General features: G+C 38.7%; 1 protein-coding gene across 8 annotated transcripts in view; it reads left to right on the plus strand.

Annotated features, from left to right (window-relative positions):
- The window catches only part of UNC5D (unc-5 netrin receptor D), a 466,349-nt gene extending 451,743 nt beyond the window's left edge, over positions 1 to 14,606 (plus strand). For all 8 annotated transcript variants that reach the window (XM_087814164.1, XM_087814166.1, XM_087814165.1 and 5 more), the window contains one exon: positions 8,464 to 14,606. In XM_087814164.1, the coding sequence (XP_087670290.1) occupies positions 8,464 to 8,668 (205 nt within the window). In that variant the 3' untranslated portion in view covers positions 8,669 to 14,606. The remainder of the gene's footprint in view (positions 1 to 8,463) is intronic.
- Positions 14,607 to 17,512: the final 2,906 nt, after the last annotated feature.

Genomic DNA, 17,512 nt, shown 5'->3' on the forward strand with positions numbered 1-17,512 from the left:
CGATGTGAGAGATGTATGAGGTACACGTGCCCTTGGCCGGAATTGAATCTGGGGCCCTCAGTCTGCAGGCTGAAGCTCTAACCACTGAGCAAGCTGGCTAGGGCGACATGCACTTTTTCACTGGATAGTATACTTGAGTTTAAAAATTTGCCTTCTAATAAATAGAATAGGTATAAGGAGCATCGATTTGGAAAGTTGGTCTCAAAAGAAAGCGGGTTCCATAGCTTACGTTGTAGAGAATCCTGGCTTTTCTCTCGGGTCATAGATAGTCCCTGATACCCTTAAATCATCCTTTTTACGGCCTCATGATTTTCATATCCCAGAAACCCTGTGAACATAGCCAGCTTGACCAAGTTGCTATGGGAACAGATGCTGGGTAAAGTGCCTAAGATACGGGAGGAAGAGTAGAGGGGAAGCAGCCGAAATGAAAGAAAGAATTTCAAAATGGAAAAGAGCGGATAAACTGCATCTTATTAATCATTTTTTCAGTAATAGCATACTTATTTGAAAATTTGTAAGCGCTCCCAAAGAGACATATTTCCTATCGGTCCACTGGTTGGAGTAGTTCAAGTGCATTTCAGATGGTAGTGCTCACGGGTGATGGTGAAGGAACCATGGACAGAGGACAGACTTCAAACCTCACGGCCGATGCACAGTGCAACTGGTTTTTCCACCAAATCTTTTAGCGGGACCTCTAATGAGAAGCCCAATCTTCTCGCCCTAAGGTCGCATCCTTTCATTCCCTCTGTCCACCCTCTTAATTGGACACACAGGAACAGTGAAGTGGCCGGAGGGCAGTGGGAAAGGACAGAGGAAGGTCACGAGGCAGCTTATTAGTCTCTCTGACTAGCTGCTGGGAATTCACTAGAATGGAACAGTCCCAGCTCCTGCTTTCTTACGAGGTGAAGAAAGGAGGGAGGAGAGAGAGAGAGATGAGAAGTTGTATGCAGAACGCCTGCTTCATAGGGAGACCACTGGGGAGGGTGACTCCAGCGGCCCCCACACTGAATCTTTTCATTCCTGTGTTTTGGGGTTTAGGATGATTCCACCAAATTAAGCTCTCTTGGTTCTGCAGGCTGGAGACTAGAAAAGACGCTCTAATGTTTAAATATAAAAATGGACGTGAGGCTGCCATTTCTAAAAAACAATCTTCATGACTCCTTTCAAGGGAATCAGTACCTAGGGGGATAGCATTACATAGGTCCTTGGAGGCAAACTATGATGAGAGCTCGAATCAGATTTTCAGGTTCAGGCCCAGTGGACTTAGGCAGGGTCTAAAATTTAAAGAGCCCATACAGGGAAGCCAGAGGGCCCCAGCACAGCAAAGCGGTGAGTGTTCGGGCTTCATTCCACCAAAGTCAATGACTCATGAAACTCCCCACTAATGTAGAGCTGCAAACAGACAGCCCTGGGACAAGCTTGCCTACGACCAAGCTGTAAGTGGCAGGTGTCCGTCCTTAAGGCACTATAGAAAAGTAGCTCTTTATGTTTCTCTCAAAGCCAAAGTCATCTTCCCACTGTAAACCCCAGGGCGGTGGTGACAAGGGACACTGCATACCTTCTAGGCAAGGGGTGAATTTGTCCTGATCTTTGAAAGAATAAGTTTTCCTCCTCTGAGCTACATATTTTCAGAAAAGATGGAAATGCCAAGCCCCCTTTAAAATCTAAATAACCCCCATTCACAGTGCTGTCTCAAGCAGCACTGAAAAGCTGGACAATGTCAGGGTGTCTGAATAGGACCTTTTCATAATTTGAGAAAATGAAATTATAGGAATGATTATACCTAACTCATTAGAGTATCCTTTAAGTGATTAACTATTTCTTTTTAACCACTCGTGAGGTTTTATTCAAACAAATATTGAGTGTTTTGCAAAGGGAAAAGTATAAATATTTCGCCCTTCCCCATTCAGGATTAACACAGTGGTGTTTCTTCTTGAAACAAGTGGTGGTCCTTCTGCATCCCCTTCAGGATGCTTGAAAATGTCTCAAGATTATTGAAATGGACAATCAATTTAAATTAGACCTATATTTCCATGATATACCCCAATTCAAAGAAAAGTAGAGATTTGACTTGGTAGTTTTCGATGCCCTTCATTTCCAAATATAAGAAATTAACATACTTACCTGTCAGGAATGAAACTGGAGAGCTAAAAACAGGGTCTACAATTGGGCTTGTTCTAGTCTGGCAACTCACAGGCTGTCCCGAAGGCTCCAGGGCTATTAATGCATCTTCCAAAGAAGGAAGACACTTGCCATTCCCTTTCAAGAACCAGACAGTGGAATGGGCAAAAGGCAAAACTAGGAACGGACACTTATTGCCGAATTTATTGGTGTAAGAGAATTAAGGCAGCACTCTCAGGGCAAAACAGAATGGAGCTCAGCATGTTTTCAGTGGCCTGTATCCTTTCCTTTTGGGTTCTCCACCCCAGCTTTCTTTCATTTGAAGGCATCAGGGAGCAACAGGCACCAGTTGCATCATGGTGCACATTTTGTGCTTATTTTTGAAAAAACACACCACTGACTGGCTTTACCCTGAAAGCTGCTTTGCTGTTTGTTGGGTGCCGAGTGAGGCTGATGTTTGTGGATGAAAGCTTGATGAATGGGCCAAATGCTTATGGGGTGGCCAGTTACTACTGTACAAAAATAAATGGTGTTTTTTCTTTTCTATTTGCATTTAAAAAACCATATGGAGGATTGGTTTTGGTCACATAAGAGGCTTTCATTAAATGAGACAATTAAGATGATAGCAAGGATATTAAGGTTTTTTCATTATGGCTATGTTTCAATTCCCTATTTGGTACTATACAGTAGGATTATCACTATTCTTATAGTGATGCTTCCAAATTTATTATAGGCAGCTAAGCTTTGTTTTCACTTTTTATACTGCCAGCCTACTCAGAAAAGATATTTTTAAATATACTTTTTAATGTTAACAAAAAAAGTGGTCTTAATATACATGGCAATAGTTTGTAGAATATAAACAGACTTGCTGCCCTCATGTTACAGGTGCAAGTGCTCCCTTCTACTTGAAAGTGTTGGGTGAGATTATACATTCTGAATGCAAGTATGGTGGGTCCCTGGTGTGAGGTATCTTCAATGCGAAGAATGGGATGCTGCAGCTCAAATGTGGTCCCCTTCTGTATTTTAGTAGGAAAGTCATTCTCAGTCACAAGAAGAGCTCACAGCTTGTGAAGAGGTATATTGGCCCCCTGGTAGTATGGTTCTGAGTAACTAAAATAAAAGCTTTGTTATCTGGAATTCAGGCAAAAATCCAGCTAGAATGCAGTGTGCCCTTGCAGCTCGTCAGTGCATTTCCCCAAGGGCTGAGCTAGAGGCTCAGGCCCCTGCCTTCCTCCTGACCTCTGTTAACTGATGGAGGGTGTAGATGTTACCATTCCCTAAGATACTGCATTTGAATGCCAGCTTTTAAGTACTAAAGAAAGGGTGGAATCTCTGACTTCACACTGCATGGACACCTGTGGAATTTTCATAAAATTATCCCTGTGTTACAAGAGTATATGAAGACCTTATATAGTATTTATCATAGTCCCTTCAAGCCTCCCCTCCTGTTTGTACCCAAAGGAGAAAACAGAAGGCACTGTAACTATTTCCAAAAATCCTCAAATCTAACTTAGTTTCCATGATTCATTTAACATGATCATTCCTTTGAAGCTGTATTTTGAAAACTGAGATTCTATGTAAAAATTCAGTTTGTGACCCACACACACCGTTATAAGTTGGCCTGTCTCTCGCTAGCGAAATTTCTAGAGTAGATTTATGTTCCCAATTCTGCCCCAGTTTCCACATAAAGCATAGGATTTTACCTGGGGATCAGGGATAAGGCATGGGGAAGTCTCAGACAGATGGAATTAATCATGGTAATGAAACAAACCCCCAGGAACCCAAGTGAACAGAACTCACGTAGGCTAACAAACAAAATCAAACCTAACAAACCATTACTACTCAGTGAACTTAGATGGATAAATCTATTACGCTGTCTTAGCACGTGCCTTTCACAGTTTATCTGTACTCTTTCAGTGAGGGTTCCAAAGAAAAGATAAAGTCACTGAGTCCATAGGGCTTAGGACAAATGAATTGAACTGAAGACACAGAATGATTCTAAAGTAAATTCCTATAATTTACAGAGTAGATAATCTTATCTGCATAGCATACAGCATCTTTATGATGCCACACACAAAAAATATTATTTTTCAAAATTACCTCAGTAGATCAGAATTTGAAAAGGCTCTGATAAAAGGCTCCCCAAACTTCGGTGCATAAAACAGAATAATTTGAAGCATCTAAGATGAGAACAAGCATTCACTTCTTTAAACATTTTTCAAAGAGAAAGAAAATAATAAGTTTTATTTAAAGGCACTGTTTTTGTTAAATGTTATTGCATTTCAAAAAATACATATCACAGATATTCAGGAAATTTCTTAAATCAACTACTGGTATGAATTCTCTTTTCTAGTATTAGCAATGTTCCCTGAATTGCGTATGCATTTATTTGCTGGTGTCCAAATGCACCAGCATAATTATGAAGCGAAATGGGTCACACAGATTGGGGTCAGAATAATTTTAAAGGGGTGGCAGGAAGATGACCAAATGAATGTATTATATACCAACTTTCAAAAAATCTTAATGCATTTGCACACAAGCAAGCAATAAAATGATTCAGATGTCTGAGGACTAGCCTCTTGCATTAGAATTTTAGGGTCCTTTATATATTAATTATTCTGGCATAGATAGGTAACTGTAGTTTAATAGAGTATCTGTTTATCACAGAATTAATTGAATCATTTTAATCAGGCTGATATGCTCCTATATGTATCTACTAAAATTAAGTGGAATATGAGATTTGTGTGTGCTGTGCCGAACAAGTGTCCCTTATAGAAATTCAGAGAATAAATCTGAAACATGCTTTGGGGAGCACATTTCACTTGCTCCAATATGTTCAGCAGCCTGTGCCAAATGAGTGTTATATTTCTGTCATTTTTGATCATTTAGCTGCCTTTAGACATGGGTGCTTTTTCTACAAATCAGGACATTTGCAGGACTTTTCAGAACCAGCTGGCTGACAGGAGTCACTCTATACTCCGCTCCTCCCCTAGGAAGTGTATTTATAACCCCTTCCCACCCACCCCATGGCCTTAGGATTTTTTTTTAATGTTGTGTTGGGACAAAGACTCATTACAACCTCCACCATATTCTGTAGGCCTCTCCTAAAGTTTTCTTACTGTGTTTTTATGCCCAGGTCTTCCTCGCATGTCTTGAAATGTCAAAGATCTGGAGCAGGTACTGAGGATAAAACTGTCAGAGTGCTTGAGGCAGGACATGCAGCTCTGGGATTCACAACCTTGGTCCTGTAGGTGCTTCTTTCCAAATATGGCACAAAAAATGTTTAGTCTAATCTTCTCTCAAATAGCTGCGACCTCTGAAAAGCTAGGCTGGGTTTTAATACAGTGTGGGGACAGGGATCAGCACGATAGCTGTCAGGCCAGATCTGGCCCACCATCTGCTTTCCATAGCCTGGAAGCTAGAATCGTTTTACATTTTTTAAATGCTCAGGAAAAAAAAATCAAAGAAGAGTAATATTGTGTGACATGTGAAAACGATATGGCCTTCACATTTTAGTGTCTCTAAATAAAGTTTTATTGGAACACAGCCTTGCTCTTCACTTATGTAGTGCCCATGGCTGCTTTCACACTACCATGGCAGAGTTGAGTTGCTGTAGAGACCACATGAGGCCCCTTATTTCTCACCCCTTGCTATAGAATGAAGTACAACTGAGGTTACAAGGATCACAAGAAATCTGAAAGTCACTCCCATAGGACTCTAGTCCATTGTTGTTAAACAATAAATATGAAATATAAACTCTCAGTAAAGTGACAAATCTGTGCTGCTTTTATTGTCATACTTGTGGGCATTATTTTTCTTTTTGAAATGGCGATGGAGAGGAACAAATGTAGGTCCCATGGTCATTATTCTCATAAATTACATGGAAAGAGATTGTTGCACAGCCCACCCAGAGTCCACCCACACCTGCTCTCTCAGTGGGACTCTTTCTCAGCTATTCCTCCAGTTCGTACATGCTACCTAAATTGGTTGGGGTGTGTCAGTTTATTTCTAGACCTGGTGATATAACAGCTTTTCCCACAAACATGTCCACATGACCAGGAAGAAGTGACAATATTCAAAACAATGTTCTTAAGTAAGAGAGACTAGAATCCCTTCAACTACCCAAGTGAGGTTGCTTTGCCATATATATTAGTGTAAAAATGAATCATAATAGTTGATTCTAGGGCCATTGGGGTAGGGATCGAGGGGTGGCAGTAGAGAAGGAAAGAAGGAAAGATAAAAAGAAACTAGAGAATATTTCTAAGCTGCCCTTCTCCCTTCCTCAGTTAAAGATTCAGATATAGTGGAAAGTATATATAGTACCCTGAGATTTCTGCTATTTGGCAATCAAGCAGCCCCTTAAGATCTTTGAATAAAACAGCATTTGATTTACTCAAAAGTACTGTGTGTTGCTTGTGAATGGTAATGTGCCCTTAAAAGCTTGTCTTCTCTTCACTATGTGAGTCTACTTACTTTGTGATTATATGCTGAGTGTAGTGATAAAAAGTAGTGCCATCCTCAATATCGGCAATTCTTGGTTGACTCAATTCTTTTCAAGTCATCAGAATTTTACCAGAGGTGACATTTCTATCCCTGCTGTAAAATGTACCTATGAAAAACCATGACCTTTAATACTTTGTGTTGCCTTAGTCTTCACTATAGCAGTGTTATTATCCAAAAGGTTACCATTTGTTTTCACTGAAGATCCCATATCATCTGATAAAAAAAGTTCATGCCAATGAATTACTCAGTCGATGGATATTGAATAAAAGCCTGTCACAGTATTATGATAAGTGCTATTGCAGAATCAGAAGATTATTAGCTATGATCCTTCCCCTTAAGTTGTCTGTAATCACACTGGAAAAGCCAAGCTCATGTACATGAAATATATAAGCATTTTACTCACATGAAAATTTAAGCACAAGCAGACAAAGAGTGCAGAGAAGAAATAAATTGCTGAGCAAAGAGGAGATGAAAATTGAACCAGGTTATAAGAGTGTAGGATCTTGATAAACAGAGGTAAAGAGAGAAAGTGGGCATTCCTAGTCAATGAAAGCAAGAAGCCAAGTATTACCTAAGTCAGATTAATGGCCGAAAGGACAACAGAATGCTGAGTAAAAATACATACATATTGTCTGAGCTAGGTTGAGGGGAGACACTGAAAGCGAGTAGAGTAGATACCTGATAACTGAAGAAATAGAATGCAGGTTATATTAGAGTTTGGAGGCATAAAGAGCTATGAGGCTTTTGTTGTGATCCAAGTCATAAAATGATAGAGCATAAATTAAATATAAGTACTATGAATGGAGAAAGGTGAAGCTGATGAGTATGTCAGAAAGAAAGAAACAACAAAGAGAAGACTCAAAAGTAAATGTCCTCGTGTAAGCAATTGAAATGATTGCTGTAATTACTGGCATACTTGTTATAGTCAGAATGGGAGCCAGTTTGGAGGCATGGAGATGATGATAGATAGGTGACAGATAGATGATGATGACAGATGATGATGATAGATGATGATAGATAGATGATAGATGATAGATAGATAGATAGATAGATAGATAGATAGATAGATAGATAGATGATAGATAGATAGATGATAGATAGATAGATAGATAGATAGATAATAGATAGATAAATAGATAGATAGATGATAGATAGATAGATAGATAGATAGATAGATAGATAGATAGATAGATAGATAGATAGATAGATGATAGATAGATACATAGATAGATACATAGATATAGACATATAAATTTCTGATGTGTTAAGTTTGAGGATGAGGAGAGATCTAATTGGGGAAATTCCAAGGCCACTTAGACATCTGTAAGTGGCTCACAACCTGTAAGACTGGAGGTGCAGCCCTACACACTGTCCACTTAGAGTGATAACTAATCCACTTAGTATATGAGCTTACTGAGCAGGCAAGAAGAAGACATTGAAGATAAAAACTTGATAGCCGGTCTGGTTACCAAGGGAGTGATAGAGAGGGGTCAGGTGTTTTGAAAATATAGGAATGAGTGACATCATTACATAAGCTAATGAAACAGAGATTTTCAAGTGGGTTCATCAGGGAGCAACACACACAGAGAACTCAAGGAAGATGAGGACCGAGAGGGGACTGGGTTACAAGGTCGCTGGGGACATTCCAAAGTGATTTCAGCTGAGTGCTGGGATAGACTAGACTCCCCCAGACCTGCCTCAAGGACTTTGTACTTCTGTTATAACAATACCTGTTACTACGATTCATTTTTAATTTTCTTGGAGTGGATTTTATTTGTTTCTTTATCTCTGTTTTCATTCCTATTCTGTTATTCTTTTTATTTAACTCTCTCTGTGTAGGAACTTATCTTACTTTGCTACACAAAGTAGCCCATCTGCTGTCATTTTGAACCTGTGGGAAGCGCGTCATCAGCACGATGGTGACCTTGACTCCCTGGCCTGTGCCCTTGAAGAGATTGGGAGGACACACACGAAACTCTCAAACATTACGGAATCCCAGCTTGATGAAGCCGACTTCAGCTACAGCAGGCAGAACGGACTCTAGTCCACTTCCTCTCGAGAGACAGAGGGATGGCCAGCTTCGGGACACTTGCTTTAAATGGGAGGAAGAGGCAGCTTTCTGCCCACTGGCATTTGGGGAATTCAGCCTTCACTTATAACCAGTGAGAATCCCTGGTTGAAGAAACTGAATTTAATCTAGGTAAACTCTGTTAATAGGGAAAATTATAAGCTCTCTTAAAAAAAGAGGGCTCTCCTGTCTCCTCTGAATCCACAAGTGGGTTAACACTCGATGAACTTCTCAGATTTAAGGTGGCAAGGATAAAAGTGAGGAGGTAACTAGGTTGAAGTAACTCGTAAAAGATGAGTTGCAATAAAGCTGGGGAGGCAGAGAACGACTAGCGCACGTTTTGAAACAGGTTTTTAGTGATGTGTCCCAAAGGGCCAGCTGATTCTGGTACCAGATTGTCAAGAGATTTCTACCAACTGGCATCTGTGATGTCGGCAAGCATTGTACAACTGGCTTTTAGAAGTGAAACAGGGTTACCAACCCGTTTGTGTGACTTGAGCAACATCAAGGAGGGCATTTAGAATTTAGAACCTGAGTACATCACACCAGCACCAACCAATTCCTTATCTATCCTAGCCACTTAATGGAAACAAGATCCAGAGGTCAGATAGACTGGAAACGAGTTCTTGCCGTATACCCCACCTTCGTTTTCTTCAAGGACACATCTACCCACACTCCCCTTCCTTGCCCATGATAGTAGAGGAGAGGTTTCAAGCAGCATAGACTTTTCAATATGGAAACTTGTTTCTTCTAACTCAACAAAGCGGGACCATCTCTATTCCCAGCTAAGCCAGTCAAATTGCAGAGTGCTATTAGCACACAGCTTATTACATGGATTTGGAGACAAGAGAGGCCAAATTAGACCCAAGGACACATGAACTGCAGATGCCATAGGCCTCAAATAATTCTAGGATGTGGGTGGTTATCCACTTCCCCAACATTGTTGTTTTAAAGGAATGAGGGGGGTTTTACTGTACTTTTGAATCCAGGTTCTTGAAACTTTCTATCCTTTTGGTACTATGTTATCACCAAATCTCTCCATAGGCTACAGGTCCCCCTCCTTTTGCCTCTTGGGAAATTAGCAGATAGTCTTTGCTCTAAATGATATCTGAGTAAATAGACCTCTACTGCAATGTCCTAGAAATCATGTGCATTGTTCAGGGAGCCTTCAAGCTCTGATAACTTGACCTCACCAAGTATGCTTTCTCTATAGCACCATTAACATGCTGCTTTATGTTTTAAATAAGAGGCAATGATACTGTGGAAAATTGAAATCCACAGATAATCATGACCCCCATCTGCACACTTTACTCCATCATTCATCCTATTTCATCATTTCTGACAAGATGTCAGGGTAGACTGCAGATGGAGAGCTCTGCTCCTGCTCATCTTCTGGTGGATGTTTTAATTAGCTGTCCACAATCAGGACAACCAAAGTCAAGGACCTAGATTAACCACAAGGCTGATCAGCTACTTAGAGGCTGGCTACATAAGAATAAAATAAAAATAGTCAGAAAATGGGGGAGGTGGGGAGTGCCTGGCATTGGGGATATGATCCATTTTTTTAAACAATGTTTTTGTAGATCCCATGTTTTAAAAAAAATGTTGTGAATCTCTGCCTAAGTGAAAAAGACCTAAAGATAGGATGAATTTATGATACCATGGGTAAGGCATTGAAGAACCCTTGGAGGTGTTGGCCATTTTCTCTAACTAATGTGTGGTATAGGGTATGGTCCCCTATATTTGATAGAAGCCTCTGCTACATAAAATTCAAAAGCATCTTGCTTTTCTCAGGAACCAAAGGCATATTATATAGAACAGACAAATCCTCTTAGAACTGTCAAGCATATTTTCAAAACGCCATATCTACATCACAAAAACATCCTTTTGCTAGTGTGCTCGACTTGTTTATTCCTTCTAGGGAACAGAGAGAAAGCAGGAAAGTGTACACCACTTGACATCCCTGGTAGGTTTCTGAAAGAGAAAGAAGTGGAAATAGATGGTCAGCCACCCAAAGTAAACTTGAGGTTCAGTGGCGTGGGTGGTATGCAGAAGGAAGCCGCATTAACTGTTGAATAATTCATAGAAAACACATTATGAAGATGATGTTAGTATCCCTCTTGGAGGATTTTTGTTTTAAACCATCCTACCCTTTTTCCTCTCCCTTCTAATCTGCCTTCTAATTGTTTCATCTATTCTGTGAATCCACACAGATCCTTTTTAGATTTTCGATAAATGTTTTTTATTTTAAAAAAACAGATGAAAAATTTTAATGTTTCTTAGTTTGTTTTAAGAGGTTATTATCAATCCCTGAATGTCTGGAATTTCTCCCTTGGATTTTTCTTTTTCTTCTATCTTTTCTTTTTTGGCTCTGGGTCTTATAAATACACTTCATCATCATATCATATTGAGTAAAAAAGGAAGCAATTTAACATGATTCTCCTCTGATTTCAGCCCAAGGGTCAAATCTGTATTTAAGCACATTTCACTCCCTCTTCACATTTCTCTTACTTAATTCTGCTAGGATCCCACATAGGACTTTCACAGAAGTGTGGGACATTCTGTGGCCGTGGCACATCAGGATTGTTTGAATCCTATTTTACAAGAGAATTCCGAAAAGAACCCAGGCTTGTGAGATTTACAAACCAAAGTGTGTGTGGGCTGTGGCAGGGGGGCATAGAATCGTGGAACAGATGGACTGAACTGACCAAGTGTGGTTACTCACTGTGACCCAAACCCTTGTGCTACTTTAATATTTGCAGGTCAACACAAATGCCCCTCTTGAAAGAGATTTAGTTGTCAGATCAAGCACTTGCTTTAGAAGCCTTCCTGTCCTGATGCAAAATGAGCCACGAAATTAAAAGTGTTCTTTAATACTTGGTAGGCTACTTAACATTTCTACAAAATAGCCCACTTTATGCCAAGTCTTTCGGCCCTCAGAGGTATTTAAGTCTAATAATCATGCGTTAAACTTGACTTAAAATCATGCCACTACACTTCCCAGCTGCGCCAGACTGCAGCAACATAAAGTTAATTTACAATTTTTAGAGCATTGCTTGTGCAGTCTTCGCAGTTTACACTAAAACCCTTTAAGCCAAAAGGAAGCTCACTCTATGGATTTAAATGCAAACTTCATTTACCAATGCAGAAAGTCTCGTAAAATTCAGATGTACTCTCACAAAAACTTTATTGGCCTTTTTGTAAGACATGAATAGGGATTGACACAGTTCTCTTTTTTAGAGCAGGACTTTTCTCTCTTTTTTAGTCTTTTTATCTTCAACTGCAAGTGTTATCTTTTGCCATGGTCCCCCTTTTTTTTTTTTTCAGTTGACTTTGAGAGGGGACATTAAGTCAGATGACTAAAACTGGGTTCTTTTTGGATTAAAAGTTCTGGATTTATTGCAGCTATTTTCCCTAAGAGAAATTCTCAGCATCAGGATTGATAAGCAAAGGTAGACCATTATAATGGTACCATTGGTTTTGGGTGGTATCCCCCACTTGCCAAACTTCTGGCAGATGGACCTGTGAATTTCCAAGTGTCATAAAATCTTTTGATGTGCTTTTGTCTTTCCTTTTCGCCACTTTTCTCTTAAATTTCTTAGTCCCTCTGTGAAGGTGTTGACTACTATAGCTATCAGATGTGTTGAAGGTGACGTTCTCTCAGAAGTCTTTGTTCCAGATCTGTGAAGGCCACAGGAACCATGAAGGAGCTGAGACATGTGTTTCTCTGGCCCATTGTGTGGCGATTTTCATTCATTTTCCTCATGAAACATTGCAAAGTTCTGAATCCTTAGTCACTCCCATTGACTGGACCAGAGGTACCATTCATAACAAATGGGATAACAACATGTTGTCTGACAGATAGTGACAAAATTTTATTAGCCCTTGGGTGTTAGTTGCCATAGCTCTGTATTTGAATATTGATGCTTTAGCCAAAAGCTGAATGACCTTCGTTTCCACAGTTTCCACTATTTTGTCTGCATAGAATTTTCCTGAACTACAAGCAAAAATGTATTTTGTCAAATGTCACAAAGTGAAAATGTTGCTAATCTTAGACGTGTTGCATATTTTGTGTTTTTACTTTCCAAACTCTTTCAAAAGCTGCAGTTATAAAGCTGTTTGGCTGTATCGACAGCATGTGGTGTTTTTTGCAAAAACAGTTCTAGGAGAGCCAGTGTCTACCATGGACTTTTCACATCCCCACTCCAGGGTCATCCACAAAAATCAAAATGGCAATTTGTATGCTGTATTTTTTCAAAAGACAAAAGGGGATGGAAATCAGACCTGGCCATTAGTCACTAGTGTGTAGTGCTGTGATCTGAAGTAGGAAATTTAACTCACATAGAATAATTGTGGTTTTTGAAGCAGCTACTTTGCTTTTTCCTTTTGCTGTGAAGACCATGGATTTGGAATGTCCTCATGAGGTGGGCCTAAGACAGTAACATAAACTTCATGTCCTAGAGCCCACCCTTCATCTGAACCCAAAGATAAAGAAAGGCAGTAAGCTCCATGTTTAGCCCTAAGCTTAAAATTATCCCCCTCAGCCCTAATATTGAGTTTGGCAGGGGGTATATTTTTTTCCTCAAAAAAAGTTATAGCCTTGAATTATAAAATGTTATCACTAAATTTGATAACGTGATTCTTTGCATGAATGCAAATGTATGTTAAATACTCTTACAAAAGGCATGATTGTAATGAAAATGTCCTTTTCCCTCAAGCTTTGCTAACCCCAAAAAGTATTTCACTATTTCACACAATATCTGCATACAAATTCCAAAATTGAACTGATTATACAATTCTCTTGATATTTGATACAGTAGGTAGAGATTTAACTGTGGTTCTGTTGAATCATGAAAAAGAAAGATGATATTGATATTTGAGGGAGCTTGTAAGCAGAATATCATGCCTTAGGAGCCCATACTGAAATACAGACATTACAATCAGAAATAACTCGAATAACTAATATCTCCCCCCCACTTAGGGAGTTAGGGTGATGCTGAAGGGAGATCAGCCCTTACCAGGGGGCTTCAATCTGAGACTCATCTCAATCTGAACTCTCTCCAAGGCCCATCCTAGGCTTTGTCAGCCGCTCCCATTCAAAACTTCTCTGTAAGAAGGTGGGATAAACTCAGTCTGTGGGAACTTTCTGGTCAGGAAAGCAATTTTCTCCTTTTATAAATTAGAATAAAAACTGACTTAAAGTTTCCCAATCTTCTTAATTGATTCTAATTGGTACATGCAATCCAGTAAGTGTCCACCGAAACCCACTGCAAATATAAGCAATTAGAGGAAAATCGGCATATTTTTTTGACCCAAACTCAAAAAATATGAGTAATTATTTACCTCCATTTCTGTATGGAAGAATTTCAAAACAGATTTTATTTCGTTCTGTTACTTGGGGAAGGTGCATGGGCGGGAGGTGGGGGGTTCTTTCAAGTGATTCATATCTCAACCCCATACCACTCTCAACTTTTATTTGATGTGTTCAGAGAAACAAAAAGAAACAAACCACAAAACTGAATACTTAATTTGACATGAGGCTGAAGGAATGAGCAAGCCAGAGGAGAGAGTTTGAATAAAGCATGGCCTTGGCTTCATACCACACTTTTTGTGCCTTGTATTATCAATGTAAATTCTGAATGTTGTACAGTAAATACTTGGATGGACTTCTTAGAAAAGGCTGCACTGGCTTCTTTTTCAGCACATGTACATATCTATAAATATATATACATATATATTTGGTAATGCCAAACAGCTGTGTTATATTGTATTGAACAAAATGGACGGTTTGGATGTTTTCTGTAGTTTGCAAAAAAAAAAAAACTGGATGGTTACAGACTTTTCAAGATAAATGTACAGACATAAATTACTGCTTATCAGTTATTTATGAATAAAGAGTCTTTTATTGACATTTTAGGATGCTCCATGAGTGGAACTCTGAAATCCCAGTGAGGACCCCTCTCTACATACCTCCTGCCACATCCTGGCAGGAGCTGGAATGCCCTCTACTTCAGGGACATTTTCCAAACACCTGTTAACATATTGGACGCAATTCCTCTTTCTGGCCTCAAGAAGGGGACACTGTGAGACTATGGGAGCAAAAATGAGATTCCCACCTTGTTACATTCCCACCTCACCCCAAAACACGTATACACGACTCTCTTGGGACAATTTTATGTACTCTGAGATAATTCTAGCCAAACCATAACTAAGATAACCATTCATTTTATTCCTCAAAACGCTTGGGTTATTTTTACAGACTGCACAAACAACTTTCTGCCTCTCCATGGGCAAATGTTAAAATAAGTATAGTGTTGTATACTTCAGATACATCTTGACTGATTCAATCTGTCTGAAACGGTTTTTAAATGCTGGAAGCTCCCAAGAATTCAATGATAACTATGGAGAGCTGGCTAGAGCCAGTTTAAACAATATGATCTGCTCAAGGATGGATTCTGATCTATTCAATCTAGTGGTAATAAATTCAAAGGTTAAAAATTGCTTTAAACCAGTATTTTCCAAAATCTGTTTACTTAAAATACCGTTTCCATAGAAAAATAACAGGGTTTTTTTCTTTTCAAATCAAGCTTGGAAATCTATAGAAAATGAAACACCATTCTCTACTCTAAATTTCTGAAACCTTTTATTTGTATGATGAATCTACTGTATATGATGAATCTCTAAGGTGGTGGGGGAGTATATGCAACATTTCCCACACCTTTTTGACTATGTTAATTCTTTTTGTTGGATCATCATATGGAAGTAGTAAGAATGGGTATGAATATCCAAAGTGGCTGTGAGAGGTTCCAACTGTTACTTCTGACCACTTTAAGTTAAGCAGTACTTTAAAGCTGATTAAAACATATTTTAAAGTTACTGGTAAAATGAGAATTGGGTCTCATTAACCAAACTAGATAAATCACCATGACTAGGCATAACCAAGCCAAAAATTCAGAATAATTTGGTTAGAGCAACTATATTGAATTTGAGTTGGTCAGAATAGATTTTAACTAGAAAAATGCTGTGACTGACATAAAGATCCAGCTACATAACTAGTTCATCCAGATAAAAACTTCTCAGTTCAACCTGAACCTGTAACAAACAGTTCAAAATAATTTTTGTAAAGTTTTGTTAAAAAATATCCTATCTTGTTAGGAACTAATACTGAGTGGATTAAGCTACTTTGAGCTAATTTATGTTTGTTCTATATAACCAACATTTGTTAGAATTTGATCAAACTTATTCTGATAGGGGTTACTTATTTATTTAAAAATATATATTTATTTAGCATTTACTACATGGTAACAGTCTGGATCTAAGGCCTGACTACCATTTAACATTTGATATCAAGCAAAATCCTTGACATTTCTATGTCATCTATAATACAGGGATGATAAGAGAATTTTAGATTATTTAAAAAGTCTAAAGGTGAAGTAAAAAAAAAAAAAAGTGAAGCCCTTAGCACATTATGGTACTAAGCAAACAACTACCTCTCTAAAATAAGCTTTTGTCTTATTTTAGAGAGCAAGTATGCAAAGTAGTTAACAAAATGTATTGGATCAACATATGCTGGGGTAGTAATCCTGAGTCTGCCACTCTCTGGATACATGACTTTAGCCAAGAAACTCTTTATCTTTAAAAGGAGATAATCATATCAAGCTCACTGGGCACAAAATAAATGTTCAAGAAATAGTATACAGTCTTGTTCTGCCTAACCATGAAGACAGCACTGAGAAATGTGTCCCTGGGCAGTTTTGTTTTGTGAACATCACAGAGTGCACTTACACAAACCTGAATGGTATTAGCCTACTGCACACACAGGCCCTAAGGTATTGCCTACTGCTCCTGGGCTGTGAGCCTGAACAGCATGTACCTGTACAAAATAACACAAGACTAAATCAAGCACAAGCAGAAAAGATACAATTAAGAGATGTGGAAAATGATGTATGAGGCTGCTGCAGGCCTAACAAGGCATACTGTTGTTTCACAGCAAACTTACTTTTTTATAAGAATACACTCTAAAATAACAACAAAAAGTATAGTTTAGTAAATACATAAGCCAGTAACTTAATCATTTATTACCAAGTATCATGTTGTACATAATTGGATGGCTGGCAGTGCAATAGGTTTGTTTACACCAGTGTCACCACAAACGCATGAGTAATGAATTGTGCTAAGACATTATGACAGCTATGACATCACTAAGCAATAGGAATTTTCAGCTCCATTAAAATCTTATGGAACCATTGAAGTAGTGGCCCATCATTGACCAAACATTATGTGTCATTTGACTGAAATGAATAAACACAGCTCTACTGTCTCTGGCTAGTTCTGGTTCTGGAGACATCCTAGAGTGTTCATTATACAAACATAGTAAAGTGTAAAGAGTACTAAAAATATACTCAACTTTAGTATCTTTCTGATACCTGAAATTTATTTAAGAGGAAAAAAAAGCACATCTTACTACCCTTGAAAGAAGTGAAATGAAATTTGTTTTCAAATATAAAGGTTAATGCTTAATGCAGTAAGCTTTAAAAAGTTACTCTAATATGGTCCCATATATTCATTTACATAGAATGATTTTAACAGAGAAAGAACTGGAGGCAGATGATGCTACAAATACATATTTAAAGAGTATCTGCCACTAGGACAAAAACATTTTTTCTTTCAGTGATCTTGCATAGAGTAGATAGTACATCAATAAGATGGCCCAATTTCTGCTTTTTAGAGATGACACAAGAGCCTTAAAAACATGAGTGTGCACAAATTAAACATTAAAGAAGTTACCTGGGCGCTATCACCTACTATGGGCCAGACCCT

The sequence above is a fragment of the Miniopterus natalensis genome, chromosome 2, assembly GCF_054644295.1.
Source record: "Miniopterus natalensis isolate mMinNat1 chromosome 2, mMinNat1.hap1, whole genome shotgun sequence".
Lineage (NCBI taxonomy): Eukaryota > Metazoa > Chordata > Mammalia > Chiroptera > Miniopteridae > Miniopterus > Miniopterus natalensis.